Source organism: Manduca sexta, chromosome 13, assembly GCF_014839805.1.
Source record: "Manduca sexta isolate Smith_Timp_Sample1 chromosome 13, JHU_Msex_v1.0, whole genome shotgun sequence".
Lineage (NCBI taxonomy): Eukaryota > Metazoa > Arthropoda > Insecta > Lepidoptera > Sphingidae > Manduca > Manduca sexta.
This window is the reverse complement of record NC_051127.1, coordinates 13,318,836-13,334,384: the sequence shown is the minus strand read 5'-3', so window position 1 is coordinate 13,334,384 and position 15,549 is coordinate 13,318,836. Positions and strand designations below refer to the sequence as shown.

At 38.9% G+C, this 15,549-nt stretch overlaps 2 protein-coding genes and 1 long non-coding RNA gene across 10 annotated transcripts in view; all 3 read right to left on the bottom strand.

Moving 5' to 3' along the window:
* Nucleotides 1-15,549, bottom strand: part of LOC115449115 (sodium/potassium-transporting ATPase subunit alpha) — a 73,831-nt gene that overhangs the window by 10,009 nt on the left and 48,273 nt on the right. The gene's annotated exons all lie outside the window — the stretch shown is intronic.
* Nucleotides 5,922-6,745, bottom strand: LOC119189149. The gene is made up of 2 exons (XR_005112272.1): nucleotides 6,613-6,745; nucleotides 5,922-6,137 (listed from the first exon to the last, which is right to left on the bottom strand). It is a non-coding gene; the product is annotated as an uncharacterized LOC119189149 (long non-coding RNA).
* Nucleotides 7,252-11,796, bottom strand: LOC119189148 (transcription factor kayak-like). The gene is given in 6 exon segments (XM_037438110.1): nucleotides 7,252-9,000; nucleotides 9,155-9,287; nucleotides 9,518-10,073; nucleotides 10,424-10,573; nucleotides 10,576-10,597; nucleotides 11,373-11,796. Coding segments are annotated over 6 exon segments (1,152 nt in total). The 5' UTR covers nucleotides 11,436-11,796; the 3' UTR covers nucleotides 7,252-8,772.

The following is a 15,549-nucleotide window of genomic DNA, read 5'->3' as shown; positions in this document are numbered from 1 at the left end:
CTATATGTGCTTAACATTTACCCGTTTGGCCTATGAAACTATTGAGGGCCTGTCCTCCATCTTCAGATTAGGCAATATGAACATCGCATGCACGGTTTGAATTAAAACACGAGTGTATTATTGTCGAGATTGAATCTAACCTTGGTGAAGGTACCCGTACCCAACAGGTGTGACATATCACTCTTAACAGAAACTGGAATGGATACAGATACTTATCATTGTTTTAGTAAGACGGAAACTAAAGGGATTGTGAAAACAGAAGCGTATATAGTACATACCTATACTATAAGTATTTTATTGTTAAATTACTATCTAAATAGCAGCAAGTAGTTTATGTCACTTTTGCGATCTGAAATCCAATTCTAAGTTCTTCGTATGTTTCTGATCCTTGCAATATTAGTTGATAGTTCATAAACCTACCCATTGAAAGGATCTGAGAAATACTCCCGCAGTCAGAAAATTTTGACGTCCTAGAAATTTCCATGAAATTTCTAATTAAAAAACGCAAAACCTCAATTACTTTTCATGTGGGAGGAAACTTTATATCACATCACCAGAAGACGTAGTAAGTTTGAAAAAGGTGTCTGCCCCTGCTACATACCAAGACCAAGACCCGCAGATGATTGTGTGTTAAAATTGTGTTTTGTAATAATTATTGTAAGTATAATATAGAAATACTTAGGTAAGAGAAATATTAATTAAATTTACGAACTTTTGTACCTTCATGATATTGTCTGTTTTAGATGCCGGAGGTTCTGCAAGCATTACCACAAACCTGCAAAGATTTTCTCAAGCTATGTATTTTCGAACACAAAGTATGCCAACAAAATTGTAAAAAACAATATTCAGGCCGATATTGACATCACATGGACTTTGCTGCATATTTAATGGTTTATATTATTTGAAAGATAAACGAAGGCAAGATTTTTATATGTGCTATTACTTTTGAATTAAGGAATTTTAATTGTGGTTACATAATGATTGGTAAAATAGGTATACTTCGTACTTAATTCATAAATTGAATACTAAACAAAATATCTATAAAAATATAAACAGCCCTATAAATAAATCGTAACCATAGACTCTGAAACATTTGTCCGTAAACATTATTAATAAAAAGCATTTTGCTTCTGCAGAAATGAAGCTGATCCGCAATTCCAACGACGTATGGTACGCCTCTCCGGACCTTTAGAAGGGCTGACCGTGGTGGCTGATTATAATCCTAGCAATGCTGTGATGGGTACTGTGTTAAACGCTGGTGCATTAAGGGTTGGCATATGTACTATTAATAGTGCACATTAATGAAGAACTCACTGACTTAATTTAGGATGTCGGGGAGAGGGCCGGGTCTCATTGCTACATATTATATTTAGATTTTAGACTAAGTACATCGCACTTAGTCGTACGTCACTCTTACATAGCACTATACAGCACTATTAAAATCTAATTAAATAAACATAATTTTTATTAATCAACTTAAAAAAGGGGGAGGTGATCAATTCGTCGTGCACGTTTAACTTCTTTTTTTTTGTTAAAAATTTTATATTTTTAAGATAATGTTTACGGATTGGAACGAGTTCCCCGCAGACGACGAGACCAATCTAGTAGAGCCTGACACTGAATCATATCACAGTATACACGCCACCTACACTTACTGCTCCGATGACGTCAAAGTTCTGCCTGCGTGGAGGTAATTGACTCATATTTATTGGTGTAAATTTTATAACATAAAGGATTGGTTAAACACTTAACTTTTTTATACAAATCCAAAGAAATTTTAATTATGATGTGACCCTAACAACTTCAAGTTCCATGATCTAGTTAAGTGTTTAAAAACGTTATTAAAATTTCACGTTTTATTTATTTTAATAATAACTAGCCATAGGAGGCCAAGTGATCTTGAGAAAAGTTTTAGTCTGTTTTTCAAGTCTGTAGGTCACTTAGAAAATCTCATGCGCACGTACCTACACGCTGGCAGCAGGTTGATTATAGCTGAGTTAAACACTACGAACAGCTCAACTGACAGTGTAGTAGAACAGTTTTTACCATAGTAAGACATACACAATAGATAGCTCTTCGTAATTGTTAAGAAAACTAAAGTATTAGGACTATCTCCGACCAGTTTATCAGCCGGGTTTAACTATGATGTGTTCCGGCGTCAGGCAATGCCGACAACCAGGATCTATATGGGACGAATAAATCTGAAGATCTGGGTGATGAAGCCACTGATTATGGACTGTCATTGTTCTTATTATAAGACTAGCAATTTACTTCTCTTATCATTTACATCTTTATATAAAAATGTTCGGATTGCTATATCAAACAAAGATTTAAGATGTAAATCAGTCTGCAAGGTGAAATAAATCGTAAGCTACATTTTTATTTTAACTTAAATTTGACGTGACAGAGGGCAATCTTGAAATTTTTGAGGAAGACCTACTTATATTAAGCAATGACACCTAGTGACTGATGACGATATTAATGATTACTTATATGACCTTATATTTAATGAGCATGCACTCACACATTTGGAAATGGCGCTGTACACGTGAAATTTTTGCAGTCGTAAATGCTACTTCTCGGACGAGTATCCTCTACGTTTCTTCAGGAGCTACCACGACTCAGACTGCGACCACATGTGTTTCGTGAGAGCTGTGGAGAAATTTTGTCAATGCTTGCCGGCATATGTCCCTAACGTTTACCAATCCCAAGTTTGTAACGTTACTAGTATCCCTTGTATCATGGAAGTCAAATGTAAGTCTATTTTGATATTGTAGGAAGTTTTAACTTTACACCACAACAATATAACGTAAATAATGAATAATAATATTAGCCCTGTATTATAAACTGTCCCACTGTTGCGCACCGGCCTTTTGTACTATTGAGAGGGTAATCTCTCCTTAGTCCACTGCGTTGGCCTAGTGCGGATCGGTAGACTTCACACACCTTCCAAATTCCTATAGAGAACTTCTCAGGTGTGCAGGTTTCCTCACGATCTTTTCCTTTACCGTTAAAGCAGGCGATACACACATATTTTTTTTGAAAAGTCAGAGGTGCACGTGCTTTTTTGGGACTTGAACGTGCGGACATTCGTTTTTGCAGTCCGTTCCACAACCAACTAGGCTATCGCGGCTTCTTTGTAAGTAAAAAAACAAAAAATATAACGTGGTCGGTACATATTTATTTGGTGGAAAATTTCAGGATTTTGAGACCCAAAATTATTAACCATTATTACTTACCTACTTGGATAAACATATTTGTAACATATAAGCATAAGGAATTAATGACTTGTTAGATTGCGCCACATTTGGCAACGTTACGAAATGTTTCGAGATGAAACTGTTAGTTCAATTAAATTTGAGACGAGGAAAATACGATAGGATGAGATAACTGTATCGACTCCTGTACTCAACACGACCTATTACCAAAATAGATGTGCCGATTTCGATAGCTATAGTGGTTTCTTAGAATAATGACTGTGATACACAGAAACGCTTGCGAACTTTGAGTAGAATGGAATAAGGACAAGGTTTATTACTTTGTACGCTTTTAGATATCCAACCCAATTAAAATCTGGTTTAAAATGGGTCTTAGTTGTCTAACAAGATTGTCATTTTTCTTAGATAACTCATAAATAGGTAAATTGAATAATCCGTTGGCTATAATGAGGTAATTGTTCGTATTTATTTTCTAGTACAACTTGGTAAATGGATGTATTCAAAAGAATGTGACTGTCCAAGAGATTGCGAGTCGCTGCGATTCAAAGTCGACATGAGCATTGGCAATCTGAACGCTTTACCGTATGTCCTCAACAATCCGTAGTAAGTATTTTACCTACATTCTTTCTTAGAGAATATATATAACTATTAATATACTTACTGATCTCGATGACATGTTGGCCACAGTAAATGGGCCTACAAAAATCTAATATCCAAATTGGTAATTGGATTGTTAACCTAATTAATGCATGGGGGCGTAGTTCTAAGTACTTACTTCTTTCTAAAATCTTTTATTATGAAGTTAGGTCACTATTATAGGGTAGACGCTCGCCATCCGTCTGCCTGCTTCGTTAGCGTTTGGTTGAGATCCGACAAGTCAAAACTTTATAAAAAAACATTTATTTATATAGCAACTACATAATATTATGTACTTTAATGATTTCCTATGTTTAAGCGAATGTTAAACATTGAAATAAAATTACTTTTCGGATTTCTTAAAACTTGTTTGCAAGCACTACATTCATTTAAAAAATATCACACTATCATACTTAGTAATTAACTAATTATAATGGTTTACCTTTTTCAGTTCAGGACTGATCATCAACAAAAGCACCTCGATCATGCATTTCTTTGTCACGAATTCCGGGTACGTGAAACAAAGGCAAGAAACGGTCATGTCTTTGATCAGTTTGGCATGTAAGTAGACATGTATACTGTATAGTGTATAGCTATCCTCGCGGAATGCGTCAGCAGTGGGCATTTTTCCAACAAATGTTTTGCGGGCCAGGGTTATCAAGTCATACCTAAGATATTGCCGTAATACAAAATACTTCTAGTAGATTATGACTCTTTACAGACCCAAGTAAAATTTTTATACATCAGGTTACTAAAATAACCACCCCTTTTTCATAAGTTAAATTAATTAGTTATCTGGATATTTGTGAACTCAAAAATAGCAATACCGAATACTCTCGAAGCATTCTAATTTTGGCGGTGTGCCATGCGGCAACCCTATCTACGCTAACAAACATCTAGACTTCTGGGCGCCGCATATAGTAGCAGATAATACCTACATTGTTTTGTATAGGTACCCAATCGCTCTATATTCATATGGCTGTTCCTACCTGGAGGCTGATGTACTTAATTAGATCATTGAACAACTTTATCATTTTACTTAAGAGTTAAAATATAAATTACAAGTAGGTCATTTAAAGTTATTATATTCTCTAAAAACACTGAAACTAAATATTAATTCGACATGTAAGAATAATATAACAGACATTCATTATTAATAACTAAGTATATTATAATAAAAAACCCTACAGTTGGAAAAATTCTAATTTTGTATTTGTTATTAGGAAATGAGAATTTCTTAAAATTTCTATACACACCTATTCGTAATTCTAAATTAATGATATGGTATTAGGAATACCTAAATCTAAGTCATTTGGGTCAGAGCCAAGGCTAACCATCGAGGCAATGAAACTAAACTTTGAAATACCTTATAGTGCCTATATTATATTTTCGAACTTACTGTTGAGTGCCAAGTTAAGTATGCCGCTCGCTGATGGTAAGCTATACGACCTCCCCTATACAGAAGCAACATCGTACAGAACTGTGAATAACAAAATACTATGTGGCACCTGAGAAATTAGTCCCATAATGGCAGGTAATTACGCTGGCCGCAATGTCCTAAACGATATCTGAAATCTTCCACTAGTAAAATTAAATTTAAAAAGTATTATATTGAGTTACTGTGAAACTTATTCCAATGGCAGTAGAAACGCAAGCGCTATTATAGAAAAGAAGGTAAATAGATAGTAGGCACTAAGTAAATAACTTAGAATTAGTAATTACCATATCAAAAACACATTTAAAGAGTAGTAATTAATACCTAAAGGTATTTTTCTATAAATGTTTGTTAAATATAGTCAGGGGCGTATTTCGTCTACAGGGATATGTCTGTTTTTTCGCAAGTAGAGGGTTCTAATCGAAGGATAGCTTTGGTAGCCGTATGGGTAACTAGGGATTTTTTTGGATTAAATCTTTTATTTGGAGTAAAACGAAGTAATTTCAAAAATTCAATGAACGGAATAGCTATTATTTACCTATGTATTTTATATTCAAAATATGTCTCCAAGATTTATTCCAGTTTGTTTGAAATTGTTTGTGAAATTAGGGTATTAGATATCTAATACTTAATTTGTTGCATACTTATATACGTTTTATTAATTGTCAAGGTAAGTATATTTTTTTATAACACATTTTAATAAGTGTTATATTTTCAGCCAACCTTGGAGGCGTGTTCGGTTTGTGTCTCGGCTTCAGTGTGCTCAGCGTCTTGGAAATTCTATTCTACTTCTACATAATAATAAGGAATTTTATTCGTCGTCACTTGCGCAGACGAAGAGCAGTTAACTGTAAATAAATTATGAATTATTAATAAATGCATACTTAAATGTACGTTAATATTCATTTTGTTTTTTACTATAAAAAGAAAACACACCTACATAATCTCATGCCTTTATTTCCGAAGGACAAGGTATGTGCACCCGAGATGATTTTGATGAACAAATAACTATTTGTGCTTTGTGGAGCTATAAACAACACAATTTCTAATCCCATATCTAATGGTTTCCCAAATTATAATAAGAGGCCTTATTATAGTCCTGATTAGATAATATCATATAAAAACTACTACTACTACTACCCATTGAGGACATAGGAACAAAAAAAAATGTTTCTTGAATACAATAATAATTGTTATGTAGTGATTAGCTTAATATTTATGCATTATTTTGAATTTCAAATTAATTGATTAAGTATAATCTATTCATAATTCGTAAGTAAATCAGTTTGGAAAATGTTTATGAAATTATTAGTATATACTAACAAAGATGCTTATTTGCACTCAATATTACATTTTGCAACAAGAAAATCTTTATACTTTTAACAAAATCACATATTATTTAATATGTTTTGTCAATATGCTAATCAAATATTTTATTACAAGTTGGCTGCGTCATATTTCGTTCTGAAAAGGAAAACCTGTCATGACATAATTAGAACGTTAGTTCGGCCAATGCGTGTATAATTTGTAGCAGATACAAAAATAAACCACCTGTCTCGTCGCGACAGAATTAGACCAGGCCGAAACGTGTGGGAGTAGAAACCACATACCACTAGCTCAGCCCTAGGGCTCTCTTACAACTGGCGACTCCTTGGCAGGAGCGTAGCTACTGTATCAGCTGTATTAGTGATATGGGGCACCTGATTTTTGGGGCCTCTCTTGGCCCATACCTTCATTAAACTAAGCCCAAAAGTTCGCAGTGCCCTAGAGAGCCCCCAACAAATATAGATATAGGGCCCCTGTATGGGAAGCAACGCTTCTGCTCCTTGGTGTTATGTAGGGAATAGGTAAATAAAGGAAATAAAAACACAATATCCGGAGTATGTGAACAAATTTATATTTTGATTTACATTATAATATATTTCACTATATCTGGCTATAATTTCCAATATTTTTATCAAATATATTGCTTTATTTATTTCATGAAAAAATACAAAAGTAGTCTATATGTCCGCGTTACGAAAAATTCGTCTAGAAAAAAATTACATCACTTACATATAAATGTGTCGATATTATGCGTTATACATCTCGTTTGAGTACTAACAGTTAGAAGTCGTTTACAAGAGTACGAGGCGTCAGTCCGCCTCGCGTGCACTGCGTGTTGCACTGGACACTGCAGTGCCGCACAGTGTAGTTACTACTAAATAAATACCTTCGCGTCAACGCCTAAACAGTAATACTTTAATGGAAATAGCTAACTAAAACTAAAATAAATGAATTTTTGGCTTAAATTTTAATTTATAACTACGAGAAAAACATAAGATAATAATTTGGTCTAAGTTATGCATATTAATAAATGTTAAGTGTCTTATTCTAATTATTGCCTTAAACTAAATATATTTTTTTACCAATGGTCTTTACCATAAATATAAAATTTCTAAACTCATGCCATGGACGCAATTGTATCTAAGACACAATGTTTATTTGTATAAAAATATATATAGTACATCAGAAAGGTCAACAAGTCGCGAACAATGTTCATTTGGGTTTGTAGAAATGCACGAGTACACAGTACCGAGGTGATTCCTTGAGTGATGGCAACAGGCAACAGGCATGAGTAATACAAAACTTAAACACGAAGTGGCCGCGGCCATCGGCCCAGCGCCTCACATCACTGGACGTATCACAAAAGACTTAACAATAACGTTACACTACCAGTACGTGGAACGGTAAGACGTTACATCGACATTGAGCTAACTTATATTCAATATATTAATCATTTAAGTATTGCTGTTAGTTTATGGTTAACTAATTATTCCATACTCGTCATCATATTCCCGAGAGTAGACTTAGCAAATGGCACGAGGTTTATTATGACAAGATATTTCGAGGGTATACAAACGTTTTGTGCCGAAAAGTCCACGGTCAAAGCGTAAGAGATTGTTTTTACATAAAATTCACAACAAAACGCACCGACTAAGTCTAGCGTCGCTAGATATGATCATATGCACAACACCAACGACAATCTCGAAATGCTTCAAATAAAACTCTGTTTTATTTTTACATCACAATTATTATTATCATATCTGCTGAATACATCTATTCATATAAAAATATTCTGTAGAACTTTTAAAACAGCTCACGAATTGACTTCGGCAGGCCGGCGCCATCGGGCCGTTTCACTAACATTACCAAACTACGAAATAACATTATAAATACAAAGCGCGAAATGAGCAAGACGTCACTTACGGAGCTCAATAAATACATAATCGGGACAGAAGAAAGACGACAGAACGAAGGTCGGAAAACGAAAGGAACGACCGAATCGTCGAATAAATAGGCGCAGTCCTTAATAAACTCGTCAGTTCACGAAGAGCTTCAGTCGCACAGCGCGGGGAACAGCGCGGGGAACAGCGCGGGGAGCGGCGCGGGGAGCGGCGCGGGGAGCGGCGCGGGGAGCGGCGCACGCGCAGGCGACGGCGATCAGAGGCTCACCAGCGAGCTCGGCGCCGGCTCGGCGGGCGAGGCGTCGGGCGCGGCGCGCTGCTGCTGCGCGCACGGGTGCGGCAGCGGCAGCGCGTGGCCGTGCACCGGCGTCAGCCCCGTGCCGCCCTCCATCAGGCTCTCGAAGTTGAACGGGATGCCGTTGCTCGGCGTGCTTATCTCTATGCCGGCTATTTTGTTGTTTCCCAGCGCCTTGTTGTTGTGTAACTGGAACACAAATTACTCATTAGTCTCTGTTGTTTACATTATACATGTAGACGGATTCGTGTAGGAGTAATAAAATAATAATCTTTAGTTATTTAAACTTGTTGATGATCAATGAATTAAATTAATAAAGTTTATTAATAGGAGTTGTATGTACCTGTGCTGGTGTGAGGCTGAGCGGCACCTGGAGGGAGTTGGGTCTGTTGGGACGCACTATCGCCGGCGGGGTCTCCAGGGCGGCGGGCGACCCACTCGTCACCACGGCTGGGTTGGCCGACGACAGCATAATTCTGAAAGGAAATTTACTAATGTCAATACGTTGTGTTATAAAATAACAGCATTATGTCAAGATTTAATGATTATTTATGAGCCATAAAATTATGCTTTGCGTTATTCACTAGTTCTTTTTAAAAATCATTTCTTTCAGAATACAAGTCTAACGTAAAAAATGTAATTAAATGTTGTTACTTAAAATATTACATTTATTTATTTAGTTGATTAGTTGTGTTGAGGAACTTACTTTTTGTCAGTCGGCGGCGTTGAGTAAATATTGTCCAACACTAAGACCGTGTCTACTGAGGGGTCAACCACTTCCACCTTGACACGGACGCCATCCTCGGGTATCTCAGGGTAGGCGTACGGGTCCTGGAAGGGCTTCACATCGGGCGGGCTGATGGATCTCTTGTTGAGCCGGCAAGATACCATGTGGTTCTGAAGGATCACTTGCAGCTGCTCCCGGTCAGCGTTCAGTTTGCGGATTTCCTCCTGGAGCGCATGCTTCTTTTCCTCTAATTTGTCGGTTTCCTCTTGCAGCTCGTTGGTGTGGTCGAGTCTGCGCTTGCGACAACGGGCGGCGGCCATTTTGTTTCGCTCGCGGCGGATCTTCCTGCGCTCTTCTTCCTCGGGCGTGAGTTCTTGCGGCGCCTTGTTGGGCCGGCGGCCGCCCATGTTGCGCCGCTTGGGCGTGGGCAGGCCGGGGCTGCTGCTGCTGTCGCCGCTGGCGGAGAGCGGGCCCGGCGACACGTGCAGCGCCGTCGTCGGGCCCGAATCACAATACGCCGTCGGATTCAGGATGCCTGCAATACACAATTAGTCAATTGAGTTAAACGCTTAAACGCTTTGAAGGTTGCGCGATGGGAATCGAGAATGTAACCGACGATAATGTTTTGTTCTTGTGTTTTGCAATTGATGTATCTATCTTTGGTACGACAGCATAACATAGCCAATCTTGAAAGACCCAGGAAGTGGATAGATAATGAATATACTACTAGCAAACTTGTATGATATATTAAGCTCATGAATGATTATTTTAACATTAATTCGCTGCTGCAAATACTAATGCTACAATATAATCTATCAGAAAACCGAACTGTTGATCAGGTGTACATTCGTCGGAGGACGGTATCAACAATGAGACAACACTAACCGTAGTTGTTGGCGTGCGTGACTGACGGCGGCACGAAGCCGGCGTGCGTGGTGGGCTCGCTGCGGCAGTTGGTCAGCTCGATGTAAGTCTGCTCGAAGTTGCGCAGTTGCGTCGGCGTGATGGTGGCCGTTGTGCGAGTCGGGACCCCGACTGGAGGCCCTCGAGGTTCGCCAACTGGAACCAAACAAAATAATGTTATTACTACTATTTACGCATGAAGGTTGTTGTCTTGTAAAGTGGGAAATGATTGTATTTTTGTTTTGATCGGCGTACGATAGAGGTGTGTAATGTGTATCACCGAAATACAGATCGGCCCATATATTATGCACAGCGGTGATTGCTCACAATGTGTATTATTTAGTGACGTCGGCGGCACGTAATTTGTTATTATTGCAATATATTTTTATTACGTTCGGCAGCGCTTCCACATTCCGATCGATGTTTATCAGCTATGTGTTTGCATAACATTAATGATAAACATTGAAACGAACAACAATCGTTAATTACTGCAAATTCGGATTTAAGCAGAACGTTAACATCTATTTGCAGATTTGCCAGTGGGCCGTTTACCTCAGTTTAATTTCTGTAATAACCAAGTGTCTGGTTCAATAAGAGCGTTTAAAAACCACGTGCGATGAGAGCGCATCCATAAATCTGTCACCCCTGGCAGCTTTACACAAACAAAATTAAAACTACGCATACGTTCCACTAGCGATAGTTTACAATGCAAATTAATTTGGACAGTAATAATATAATAGACGTATAGTTTAATTGGTATTTTCATAGTAACAGGCGTGACCTGAATATTTTTCGTCACATGTAGCGTGTTACGGTGATTGACGCACGAGTCCACACTCCGAGGCAGGTGGAGCGGCGCTACGTCACCGCTCACCAGGTTAGGGCATACTCATGAGTTTGTAAGCGGTATGTGGCGTGCAGTGTGAAGTACCTGCTGGCACCACAGCTCCGTGGCGAGGAAGTTGGCGATCTCCAGAGGATCAATGTTCTGCATCTCGGCGGTGCTAACTCAACCACGTTTATAATTAGACGCTTACTCTATTGTGTTGCGCTTTTTGCGGCGCGACACCTTCGTGTGGTTCGAGTTTGTTAGTCGATTTGTTCGTTATAATCCGCCCTCGCAAAGTGCAGTGGGTACTGACTACAAAGGTCGATCCGACGGTGCACCGGGTGATAGGTTCGTTCGGTGAGGGTGGCGGGTTCGGTGATGGGTGTGAGGTAGGGGCGGATCGTCGGTCGTGGTCGCGATAGTTCGCGGTAGAGTCGTGTGCGCGGGAGTGCGGCTCGTTCGTTCGTTGCGCGCGCGCGTACGGCGGCCGGCCGCGGCGGATCGCGCGCTACTGCCGCGCCGCCGCTCGCCTCGCCTCGCCTCGTCCGAAATCTTCGCCCACGAGCGACGTCCAATCATTTATTAATAGAATACTCCTCTAACTCCGGAAATATTTCGCATCATTTCGCACGCGGCCGCCGTTAGTATCTGAGGCAGCGGGCTTCGTCCTGAAAACCGTGCCGCGCCGACGACGTACTGACAGACACGCACCCATGCTACTCGATCGCCATTCCCATTGCTCATCGATCAAACACAACCATTTATAATTTATATCGGTTTTTATTTAGTTTATAGGCAGGTTACATGGAGTATGCATGGATGTGCCAAAATTTTAATACAGCTTTCCCTTCAGCCTCGTGGAAGAAAGTGAATACAAAAAAGGCATACGCAACCTTCGCGGTATATCTTTCCCTGGCAGAATATACTTATAAAGGCATAAAAATATGTGAACTTATGTTGAGTATCGCCAAATCATGTTCGGTAACGGTGCTAGTGGGTGGGAGGCTTGGTCGGACCTTGCGGCAAGGACGCCACACCGTCGTGGGCGATGCTGATTAGTCTCTACATACTGCCTTATATGGAACACTTAATGAATCTCATGACGACGAATGCAAAATGGTTGTCTAAATTTGACGAATTTTAAAACGTCCAATGACATGATAAATAATAACTATTTTTTTTTTGTAATTACTAAAAATATTTTCTTTTAAACATTTTTGTTAACCAAAATATTGTAGCTTGGTAGTTCTAGATGATTACGGAACCTCTGTAAACACTTAATCGTGGTGCAAAGCAATAGCATTATCGCTGTACACACACGGTAATCCCTGTAAAGTTGATCGAGGCGGGGTTAAACTCTGGCGGCGCGTCCGGAAGGCGCGCGGCCGCTCAATTACCACAATTGCTTAAATGAAATTCGTCTCAATGCGAAGCCCCGTGCTTCCAACAACGTTAATTGGTCACGGTGCTTTACTTAACAATTAACTGACGCATTATATATTATCTCTTGCATATTTACTCGTTACACCACAATTTTCTATATTGAATCGTTTCAGCGGATATTTGTATAGAAAAATGTGACTCTCTCTTATCGCAACAGCAGATTATCTAGATAACAGCTCGTTAATTAGCAGTATGCAGCTATCGCGGCTTCGATGAAAGAGATATGTGCAGATATTATTTCTAATTAGATCAATGCATAAAACATTTAAAACATTGCACTTTCCAATTATAAATGTTTACAATCATTTAATTATCCGCGTTCCCAATTCCTAAAGGGATTACAGCAAACACTTATCGTTAACTTGACATTCCGAGAAGGAGTATTGCGCATGCATCGCGTACGCGTAAATCCGAAGCCCTTGAGGGCCGCGCGGTGCGGCGTGCGGCAGCGAGTAACGCAGTACGTGGTCGCATTGATGGTAGTGTTATCGTGCCGCGTGCTCCCAATGAGATCACCACTATATCTAGTTGTGACGTATTGTTTGATGTGGCGAACGGTGCGCGGTGTGGCCTGCAGACACTACACGCTACACCGTACACACGGTACTGCGACGGCATAGAGCGCAGGTGTGTCATCTGCTTGTTATTATTATGAGAAAACTTTTATACACGAAAAGTTTGTTTGATATTTGACGAAGATAACGTGTATTCCCATAACTGTAACAGCACCCAATAAGACGAGTACTGATATGTATGAAATTCTATTGGCACATTGTCTTGAGGAATTGGATTAAGGCAAGACGGTAGTTTGAAAGATTACATTAAGATATAAGATATCAAAATTCGAATATAAAAAATGCCGCAGCGTATAAAATATGCAAATCAATAAACATTCCATAACCAAACAATGAATGCGCAATCAATCAATTTATCCGCAGTCGGTCCCGACGTGCGGCCGCGGCGGTCCCGTCAGTTTTTCGTGAAATGCGTATGCACAGCATGTCTCCTGCGCAGGCGCACAAAGCGCCGATAACAACCGTTATCCACACGTGTGCTCGCCCACGGACATGTCCTATCTAATAACATATTATTCAGCACGTTTGTAATAAATAATTCTAGACTACGAATCAATCTAAATGCCGACCTATATTGTGTTTCTGAGTTTATGTAAACGATATTTAATAGTGCATCACGCACACGTAAATTCGCAGGGTTAGGATCAATTCAGAGTCATTTTTTGCTTAGTCAACAAAACTAAACATCAGAATGAGGCAAAAGTCAAACCGTCTTTTAACTCTATTTATACTGCTCACTCATTTATTCCTTGTTATTTCCATATACGGCTGGAAATTTTCAGATTCCATATATATTTATTAATCACATATTATTTTCATTTTTCCAATGAACTGTATGGCACCAATTCTTAGATCACCCGGTATGTTTGTGGGGGATTTTTATTCCTCACAATTGACGACAACGTTACGTCAATGCGTCTGAAACATACGATTCGTAATATGAGGAAATATAATTAACCCCCATTTATATTATCCGTAAAATATTTTTACTACATTAATGATTTCTGATTACTGTAAACATTTCCGTGTATACCGCGCGCATCTCTCAGATCGGAGAAATTTGTCGCGCATCCCAAAGTACCGTCATTTCTTTATTTAGAACAGTATCACGTCTTTCCGGGAACGTTCGCTGATACGCCAGACCTGCACACTGTTTGCCAGTTTATTACACAAAAACATTTCCATTAAATATAAAAACATTATGGAGATAGGAATAAACACCGGCGAATGATGGGAAACATGGCAGCGAATACGAAACGCGGCCTTGGGGAGTGCGCACTGAAATATGGGCCACGATAATCATCGCCCTACTAACTTGCTATACTGGACACGTAAACTTTACTGGTTGGCTTGCAAGTTTTAATTCTGATAAAAAAAAATGTGGAAAATAAATTATCTTTATGCCTTGTGCCTCCTTTACCCCAAATGTAATTTTCTGATGATCTCACTTCACAAGCAGTCCGTACGGCAATGCTGATTTACACTATTTTTACAATCTAACACAATATGCGTAACATTGCAGACAAGTACGCACAAACATTGATCCATTCATACGTCACAGCTTTAACGATCCATAAACAAGATGTCATTTACCTCGGCAAAGGACTCTTGTTACTTCCGACAGACGATAACTCTATGGTGCGCAATTACCATAGACAATGGTTGTTTTGGTGTGGCATGCGAGTCGCGTGTGCGCGTGCGCACGTGGCGGCCGCGTGACGCCGCAGGTGTGGCACGCCCACTAACATCAGTTGGGCAGTTGATGTGCCGAATAACGGCTGGGCCATTGGGATATATATTTCTCATATTTTGTCTAAAATAGAGAAAGGTTGTTCTAATATGTTCAGATGGAGAGGTCAGTTACGAAAGAAGATAAAAGGAATTTGAGTTCTATTCCCTATCTAATATGGAGTTTATTCCGTACTTTGTTATTATAAATTGTCGTTAACCAATTTTCTTTTATGTTCATAGAATCTCTCTAACAATTTTGAAAAATTTTAAAGGTCAAAAAAGTTAGAATACCCAAACATCTTTATATCTACTTAGTTTAATGTATCAAGAATAACTCCTACACAAAAGTTACTACAACAGGCAAACAAACAGATACCAACAATGTTTATTTATGAAAATAAGTTACGCCTGATGCGACTAATCGTTAATATAAAATTAACACTGCAGAAGCGCTATTAAATTCCAGATCGTATACCAGTCATTACTCGAAAACAGATCACAGTTCCTTAGAAATACGGAACTTAACGCGC